The 10131-nt window shown below is 37.6% G+C and overlaps 1 protein-coding gene across 1 annotated transcript in view; it reads right to left on the minus strand.

Annotated features, from left to right (window-relative positions):
- nrg1 (neuregulin 1) overlaps positions 1 to 9924 on the minus strand; it is a 54827-nt gene extending 44903 nt beyond the window's left edge. The window contains exons 1-3 of the mRNA XM_085358554.1: positions 9225 to 9924; positions 5847 to 5985; positions 3966 to 4033 (exon numbers count right to left, since the gene is read on the minus strand). Coding sequence (XP_085214680.1) covers positions 3966 to 4033; positions 5847 to 5985; positions 9225 to 9924 — 907 coding nt within the window. The remainder of the gene's footprint in view (positions 1 to 3965; positions 4034 to 5846; positions 5986 to 9224) is intronic.
- Between the last annotated feature and the right edge of the window lie 207 nt (positions 9925 to 10131).

The raw sequence follows: 10131 nt of genomic DNA on the forward strand, positions 1-10131 counted from the left end.
CTTGTTCCATTATCAGACTTACATGATGAAAAGTGAAACCAGAAACTGAAAATTTACCTTAATATAAAAGTTGTGCCTTTTGATCATTGTGGCATAAAAGACAATGTAATATAAAAGTAAGAAACAAGTTTGCAGCAGTTCTGTGGACGAAAACACCAAACAAAAAGCTTCAGTAACTAACAGTTACAGTGACCAAGACAGTTAAATGTTAAATAGTAAATGGAATGACTCTTACAGTATATAACTTTTTCTATTCTCCCAGAGCACTCAAAACGCTATATAAGGCAATCACTCTGTACAGTAGACCTGAATTGGAAAACTATCACAGAATGCACTACCCATAATGCGCCTTGTAATCGGAAGGTTGCCGGTTTGAGCCCCGGCTTGGGCAGTCTCGGTCGTTGTGTCCTTGGGCAAGACACTTCACCCGTTGCCTACTGGTGGTGGTCAGAGGGCCCGGTGGCGCCAGTGTCCGGCAGCCTCGCCTTGTCAGTGCGCCCCAGGGTGGCTGTGGCTACAATGTAGCTTGCCATCACCAGTGTGTGAATGTGTGTGTGAATGGGTGGATGACTGGATATGTAAAGCGCTTTGGGGTCCTTAGGGACTAGTAAGGCACTATATAAATACAGGCCATTTACCAACCATAAAGTGGATTGACTATGGAGAATATGTTTGAGTACACCAAATGTGTCCACAGAGCAGAGATTTGTTCATCAGAATGTAAATTTCTGCTGAACGTTTTGACATTTTGGTGTCAGTGTCATGGATCCAACCCTCCATGTGTTGACAGTCCAGGCTGGTATTCGTACTGTAACAGAGCAGGGGTTTTTTTTCTTAGTATGCTTTGAGCCATTTGAGTATTGTTGAGTATTGTATTGTTGCATCGCCTTTTAGACTCAGTTAAATATGTTCTAATATTCAAGTATGATAATCCACCATTTCATTTTTGTGAGCATGTAAAAGGCTGTATTTAAGAAAAGTGGTTGTATGGATTGAAACACTCAATTTCTGAATGTATATAAATATACATACTAAATAAATATAAATACAGCTTTAAAGAAAACACTTAAATGGAGAAACACTGCATTAATGAAAAATATAAGAAGAAATAAAGAGGTTAACTGTTAGTCAAGTTGCAAGCCAAGAAGATGAGAGGAAATAGACATACTGTAAAAGCTGGCCATTACATAGTTTTGGCAGCGATCACCAGTAAATTCAACTGGACACCTGAGTAGGAAACATGAGAAATAAAGAAGAAGAGAAAGAGGGTGTTAGTTTATGTCATATGCAAAACCCACAGTCATCACTGGTGTTATGGATATCTAAACCAGCATGTCTACCTATTGAGTCTTTATTTAAAATTACCCTTTCAGACTACGTTGTATATTGCATAAGTCATAAATGACAGATGATCAATTCTAATTTAGTGATTACAGTTAACCTAATTTAACTACTCTCTTTGCAACAGACTGAAATTTGCATGTATGTAATAAGACAATTAGGATAACCCCAGTTGCATAAATTTCAGACAAAATAGAATTAAAGACCCCAGTAATGGCTCCATTACTCTTGGTCATTCAGTACTGCAACAGGTAATCCCTCTGCTCTCTTGTATGTGACATTTATTTTCCAACACTACGTTTAGACTTGAAAATTTACAGCGACCTGCTAACCTGCTCAAGATAAATATGCAGTGAAATATGCAGTGCTGTTGATCAATATTATTATTATTATTATTATTATTATTATTACTACTACTACTACTATTTTGAAATTTTTTCACGCTTACACATTTCAAAAACGTTTTTAATATGTTTAATACACAAAGATGTCCCGAGTACAAGTTACAAAATGCAGATTAGAAACAATCATTTTATTTTTTATACATAATAGTTATCCACCTACCTGGCTTTATGTAACACAGTTACTTAATGTTAAATCTTGAATTAACTATGATTAACTGGATTAAGAACCGCAAGCCTCACTTGCAAGACTGATATGATTCAACAATATGAAAGATACTAGATAAAAATTGGCATCCTGAGAAAACCACAGTTGATCAAAAAGAATTGTCTCACATTTCCCCCCAAAAATACCTCAATGAACCCCAAGACTTTGGGGAAAATATTCTGTGGATAAATGGGACAAAAGTTTAACTCTTGGGAAGGTTTGCATTCCATTACACGCTATATAAATGCAATCCATTATCATTATTATTATTACAATTGGAATAAATTAAACACGTTTCATAAAAAAAACATCATACCAACAGTCAAACATGGTGGTGGTAGTATGATGGGCAAGGCCTGCTTCAAGGTCTGGATTAAGTACCCCAATTTATGGAATCATGGATCAAAATACAACACAAACAAAAAATAAAAATAAAAAACAAAGTCAAGGCTTTGTAGTGGCCTAGTCAAAGGTTAAATCCATCTGAGATGGTTTGGTATGACATTAAACAGGCCATACATGCTTCAAAACCTTCCAGTGTAGCTGAATTTTGCAAAGAAAAGTGGGCCAAAATTCCAGTGATCTGAAAGACATTGTCAGTTATTGCAAATGCTTGATTGTAATTCTTGCTTCCAAGTATGGCACAAACAGCTTATAGGTTTAAAGAATAGCTATCTTTTTTACATAAGCCCATGTAGGTTTAAATAGCTTTTTCTCTTAAATTAAATCATTTAATAACTGCACTTTGCATTTACTCAGGTAATCTTTGGCTGATATTAAATTTACTTTGATGATCTGTCACATATCAGCAAATATCAAAAAAAAGAAAATATCAAAAAAAGAAAGAAAATAAATCAATAGGACTGTAGCACTGTAGGTTAGGGGCAACTTTCATCTGCTCTTATGCATTTTCAGATAATTTTAAAGCTTTTCAATAAGCTGTAATATAGTGGTATAATCCTAAACTATTGCATCTAATATTGTTATTATTGTTCATATCATTTCTACATCTAAACCCAATTACCAGTTTGGATTTTCCTTTTATATTTCATAAATATATTTATATTTTCCTTTTTATATTTCTTTAATGTGCTGACACAATTTAACACTTTCTGAGTTGCAAATAAAAGAATAGGGCTTGAGTTAGACTTGTACATCATGGGTATATCTTGATTTACGCATTTGTTTAACTAAATCCACAATTTTGACTATAGCCAGATCTCCCTGTATTGTAATAATAGAGATTATTGAGTTTAATAACTGGCCACTTATTTTCAGCTTTCCTTTCTAGCTTTGAATAAATAGTTTATTTATACAACGTTTTATATAATGCTGACTACTAAAAGCAATTAAAATACACGCACATAATTTAGCTGTTTTAATAATATAGGCCTATATACTGTCTATTGATTTTCTTATCATACACTCTCATACCCCGATGCTTTGAATTCCATAGTTACACAGGTATATTTAGATGTATTGTGTGTTTAATTACTTTATTTTAATATTAAACCTTGTAAAAGCTTGTAGCTAAACTGGTGAAACCCTCGGTTGAGTTATCAGGCTGATAACCACTTTTGTGACTGATAGTATGATAGATGATATTAGCATAAGATAAAGATTTGGAGAATCTGAAATTGCTTTGCACTACAGAACCCAAATTGTACAAGAACATAATCAATGTTTTGTTTTCTGATGATCTGGCAATGTGGCTGAATGCAAAGAAACACCACTTCATACTGAAGTGGAGATCACTGGTCTAAACAGGATGGATGAGGTGTGGTGAGATGTGAATTACATGCAAATTCACTGCAGAAGAGAGTATGCTTAAGCCTTTAGACCATGTTCTACATAGAGTCTACTTGAACTTGGAGAAATAAGTTCAGCATGCTCACCAAGTTTATATCTGTGCATAGAAGGCAACATGAATTTCTCCACTATTTCCTGGAGAAAATATGCTAAGAGTGAAACACCAGCAATGACATGTGGGACTAAATACAGTTGTATTCACATACGTTTTGGGTCTGAGACATTCTTAAGAACTGCTTGTTCACATCGGTGCCCAGTGAATCCAGCCAAGCACCTAGTTAATGGATAGAAAGGACAAGACAAAAACAGCACCTACTGTTATCCACAGGACGCAAACACTCAATGACACACAGTCACAAAACATACTATTTTCCAAGATAGAACTTTATCATATAATGCTTTTTTTGTTTAAAAAAAAAATCTAGATATAATGTTACAATTACAACATAATAAACATAGTGGGAGTTCCCAACCTGGATGGGAGGCATACCAAAAAAGCCCTATAACACTCATGGTCTTTAGGAACTTAGGGTGATCCTCATCCACCTCAGTGACCCAGCCACTAAGGAGTTGTTCAGCTACCTCAGTGACTTTTTTTAAGTAATGGGCAAATGGGCAAATCATTCCCCTCACTGTCATGGAAGGATAGGCCCCTGGACAGGCTATCTGAAAGCCCCACAGTATCTTATCTTAGCTCAATCATTGTCAAATGGCGTATCACATTTTGACCTCAAGACTTCCAGGCCATAACTTAGCACAGATACACCGCATGCCAGCCACTTGGTTATGGCGTTCTATGTATGTCTCGCTGGCTAGCATTTTGAACCCTGTTGTTATGTGCCTGATTGTTTCAGAACTTGTTTCTGTTCTGCCATGATTACTGCATCTGTGCTGTTTTTTCAGCTTTACCCAGCCAGTGGTAGGATTTCTGGCTGTTAGTCAATTCTACCATCTGCTGGTGGTACATACCCTGGAGGGCCCTGTCTATCCATGATGGTTCTTCTCCTAGTCTACATTGTCAGCAAATTTCCCTTCTGGTAGTACTTTTGCTCTCTTTGTTACCATCTGGCTAAACTTCTCCAGTCCAAATGACATTCTGATGTTGTTGCTATAGATCCTGGTGGTATGGATCGATGAATCAATGCCTCATTCACTCCTGGAATACAGCATGATATCATCCATGTAGAGGAGGTGGCTGACAATTGTTCTATTACGTATTCGGTACCCATAGCCAGTCTTGTCAATGATAGCACTATGGGGGTTCGGGCCTATACAGAACAGCAGTGAGGACAGGGCATCTCCTTGGTAGATCCCGCACTTGATGGTGACTTGTGTGTTTGGCTTGAAATTGTCCTCTAATGCTGTTCACCACATCCCCATTGAATTCCTGATGAATGCTCTTAGGGTCCTGATGATCCTGTATAGTTCTAGGCATTCCAGGATCCATGCATAGGCATTGAGTCATCTGCTTTCTTGTAGTCAACCAGTGGTACACAGGTTGGTCAATCTACAGGGTGGGCCATTTATATGGATAAACCGTAATAACATGGGAATGGTTGGTGATATTGAAGTCCTGTTTGTGGCACATTAGTATATGTGAGGGGGCAAACTCCTCAAGATGGGTGGTGGCCATGTTTGCCATTTAGAAGTCGGCCATCTTGGATACAACAAGAGAGTCATGTGACACATCAAACTTATTGGTAATGTCACAAGAAAAACAATGGTGTGCTTGGTTTCAACGTAAATTTATTCTTTCATAAAGAAGAAAGAACCAAGCACACCATTGTCATTAAATTGAATTGATTTTTTCTGTGTTCTACTGAGAATAAAATATGAGTATATGGGATTTGCATATCATTGCATTCTATTTTTACTGACATCCCAGCTTTTTCAGACCTGGGGTTGTATGATAAAGTTCCATTATATTTCTAATGTTTTCATCAGAAATCATCATGTCTACTTTTCAGACAATATAGGTTGGATTTAGTTAGTTAAGCAGGATAAAGTACAAAAATTATTTTGTTCTGGCATTACAAATGCCAGCAGTAGCAGTATTCAGTGAGCTTAACCTACAGTTCATGGCATACCTGCAGAGAAACTTTGTACTGCCCGGGATGATTTCAAGGGTAAAGCACTCGCCTCCATTAACACAGTAGTTCCTCTGACTGTCACTGCAGCGGGTTACGTGACTTGAGGTCTTTGCTGTAGTGGAAGTGCTGATGGTAGCTGGGGAGAGACACCTATAATTAGCATTTCATGAAAACAACACATGCATCCTCGGCCTTAAATATGAATTATACTTCTGCGCCAGACCTATGCCATAACTAGAACACCATTTTAACCCTACCCTACAGGTAACCTTCTCCCCACTTTCCTATTACCCAATGAACAGCTAAGAGTATCCATGCAAGTGGGCTAATGATTAACACGTGTAAACTGTCATAATTATATTTTGTTAAACATATGCATGTTGCATATATAATACATGCAATAAATTACTTCTTGGCCAATAATCTGTCAAATATTGGTCAAACATTTCTCTCATGAAATGTTTGACCAATATTTCAAATAATTTTCAGGCATAAAGAGCATTCCTATCACAAGATAGAAGTGGCAATAACTTTTTGTCAAAGCAGGTAACCCAAATCATGGAGAGGAAATGGCATTTTGCAAACTTAGAAGATTTTGAAATCTTCTAAGTTTGTGAGAAGAAGAGTTGAAAAAATGTTGAACACATTTTACATGCAGTTATTCACATAATTATTAGCGGTAGCTTGCCATTAAAATATCAAAAGCTCCCAAAATATTTTTAGACTTTTATCCACAGCCATTGTGAAGGGATGGATTACATTTCATTGCAATATGCTTTAAGTTGTGCTAATGAAATGAATTGTAGCAATAGTGTGTAAAAGCTATTAGTGGATTAAAATCAGCAATCATTTGCCGAGAGCCATTCCACCTATCATGCGTGAAGATAATTGTCAAAAATGTTGTTTGACAATATAAGTCATCCTAAAAGGTCATGGTCATAATTCCACAACATCAGTATCTTAGAAATGTAACTCATCAGCTTTTTAAAGGTTATAAACTCCCCTGCTATAGGTTTTTATCCTCTTTGATATTATCTTGATTCTACTAGGCCTCAGCTGCTGGGAGCATGATGTACTGTGTGTTTCTTCTTCACTCACCTCTTTTGACTTTTTATGTATTTCTACAATACGTTGCATTTAATCATTAGTTAACTTTAAAATCTGGCTCTCTTCCAATGTCTTTCTTTTGCCTGTCTTCCTCTGTGCTCTTCCTTTTCTATCACAGCTGATGGCTGCATCTCCCTCCATTTTTCCTCCATTTTTCCAAGCACTTTCTCATTGGGGTTTTCTCTTGATTATTGAAGGGTTTTCAATTTACAGTATAAAGCACTCTGAGACAACTGTTGTTATGTTTTAGTGCTGTATAACTAAAACATATAAGAAGACATGAGGGGGTGGGTAAATGATCGTTCCTTCTAGTTCCCATCAGAACTAGAAGGAAAGAAGGATTTTTAAGGACAACCTGTTAATGAATTAAAATAGTCCAGCCTAAAAGTGAAAAATGCATGAATTACTTTTTCAGCATTGATCTGAGACAGGATGTTTCTATCTTTAGAGGTATTGCACAAATGTAAGAAAGCAGTCATTGAAAGCCATATCCTGGTCAAAACTGACTCCAGACTCTAGAAGATTCTTCACAGTTTTAGAGGAGGCCAAGGTAAAACCATACAGATTAAGCATCTGGTTAAATACATATATCCAAGATTTTTAGGACTGCAACACAGTGCTGTAGTGTGTTGCACTGTTGCCACACAGCAATTAAATACTGGGTTCAAACTCAATGGCCTACATGTGTGGAGTTCTTCCTATGCCTCTCCAGGTACTCTGGCTTCCTCTCACAATCCAAAGATATGCAGGTTAGGTTAGAATAGAATAGAATAGAATAAACCTTTATTATCCCACTGATGAGAAATGTTGGTGTTACAGAGCTCTTAGAGCAAGGGGAGGAGTGATTCTAAATTAACCATAGTTGTATGAATGTTTGTTTGTCTCCATTTTGACCCTGCAATAGACTGGGAACATGTCCTAGGTGTGCAGGTCATCCTCTGACATCTAAGAAAGGGTCTGGACTCTTCATAATCCTTACCTGGATAACTGGTTAAGAAATGGATGGATGAACTGTTATCAATTTTAAAATACTGGAGAAGAGGTGTTTTTTATAAAAAAAAAAAAAAAAAAAAAAAAAAAAAAAAAAAACATAGAAAAGGGAAGCGTAAGACAGTTACAATGCATCTCATAATGTCAAACTTCAAAGTGAAACGTTTAGAAAGTACAGACAGTCTTTGGAATAAAGCTGCACTTGCTTCCTAAATTTACAACAGGGCTGCAACTTTGAGATGAGTGATAGGGGAGGAGCAGCAGTGCTATCACCGAGAGACACCAGCTTTGCCAGAAATCAGATAACATTCTACAGGCCAAAACAAGACATTTATACATTTCAGCATCAGAATCTCACTTGGGACACTCAGAAAGAAAATTAACAGAGGTAATTTTTAAACATTAACCTTCTGTCACTGCTGGTATTCAAGCATTCTTAAGTAAAGCACTGTCTACAAACCAACCCCTGACCTACCACCACTACCTCACCACAATACAACACAGAGTGATGTGACTACAAACAAAACAGCCTAGTTGAGAGGCCCAGGCAGAAAGAGAGCATAAATGGATTGGTGTATTTTCCCCTGTGCCTCAGGGATAGTGGGGACATCAGTTAGCTTCAAGAAGGCTCTGACCTTGAAATGTAGCATAGGCAGAAAACAGGAAGTCTGGCTGTGCCACAGCCTGGGTTTTCAGTTTATGTCATGCATCATTTATTGATATGCACTTTTCAGTATATCTCGAAATGTGCATCCACACACTTCAGAGATCTTTCACATTTCTCACGTTTTTTTGCAAACAGGAAAAACATTTTAAAGAAAACACTGATTGACTTTAATTACTTAAGTCATTTCATTATAATATAAAGGGCCACTTAAACTCTAAAGTGGGTAAAAGAGGATGACTCCCAGAAATCGCACAATTAGTGTATGGGTAAAGTAGATTTAAACTGAAGGTTCAAGGTACACACTTACACAGTTTGTGTAGAAATAGTTCAGGGGCTTACTCATGGCACCGTGTTTTCAGGTACAGAACATTCTTGTACAGAAAAAAAGAACACTACAAAATGAATGATACAAGAGAAAAAAAGTTATTTGAATCTTATTATATCAACCTGTTTTATCTTTTGCAATGATGAAAATCATAATTTTGTGTTAGCATGTAATGTCTAGCCATTGCAACCTACAGTATATCTAATTTAGGCTCATAAAAATATGTAAGTAACTTAAAGAAAAACCCACTTACAGATTTTTATATAAACAAGTATTGGGTACTTACAGATAGTTTGATGATGGCTGTGTGATTTCTGTGTTGACTTTCGTTGGGGAGTCTGCTTTGGGGTGGTATAGTGTTCAGCGTTATATTTCAGTGTGACAGCAGGCTCAATCACTCGTGAAGACTGAGACACATGCGGCTGTTGTGTAGATTTATCTTCTACTGAAACTTCAGGATGCTCTGGGGTAAGGGTGAAGGTGGTGGTTAGGGAGTTATTTGAAGGAGTTGCATGAGGAAACGAGACTGTTATTCCCAATGTGGGTTCAACTGGTATAATAATTGGGTCTTGTCCAATAGGCTTAGGATCTAAATGTGATGGTGGTTCATACTCAAATATCTTATCCACAAAGACCCATTTGAGTCCAGCTGTGCAGAGGGCTAAGCTAAGCAGACAGGCCAGTATGGGGAGGATGCAGATTTTCTCAGAGTGCAGGCAATTGTTAATCTGTTCCATCTCTATGCACACGCAGCAGGCCTCTGGCAAGGTCACAATTCCAAAAGCCCCCACATGCTCCCCATCGTTACCAGCACCACCTCCTTCTGCAGTTCCCTCTATAGCCTCCTCCCCACTCTCACCAGCTGCCTCTGTCTCCTCTGGTTTCTCTTCTGGGACTTGCCTAGTATCAACAGTAGAGCCAGTGGGGGAGACTGATCCAAAAGGGGGAGCTGGCCCTGCAGAGACTTCCTCCATTCCCTCGGTCATCCTTTCACACTGCTTGAAGAAGTGTTTCTTACCACCTTAGCTATTAACTCAGATCATCACACAATGACATTTTTCCACCAATGTCTTTTAGTATCTTTTCCATTGTGTAGACACAGAGGGAGAGCTGGGTTTCAGAGAAAGGTGATGCCCTTCAAAGAGTGGAACCTTGCTAACAATCCAGGGGATACGTAGACAGTCTATGCATTA

Source organism: Diplotaxodon limnothrissa, linkage group LG7 (genome assembly GCF_057381915.1).
Source record: "Diplotaxodon limnothrissa isolate DT_005_m linkage group LG7, D_limnothrissa_male_GT1.1, whole genome shotgun sequence".
Taxonomy (NCBI): Eukaryota; Metazoa; Chordata; class Actinopteri; order Cichliformes; family Cichlidae; genus Diplotaxodon; species Diplotaxodon limnothrissa.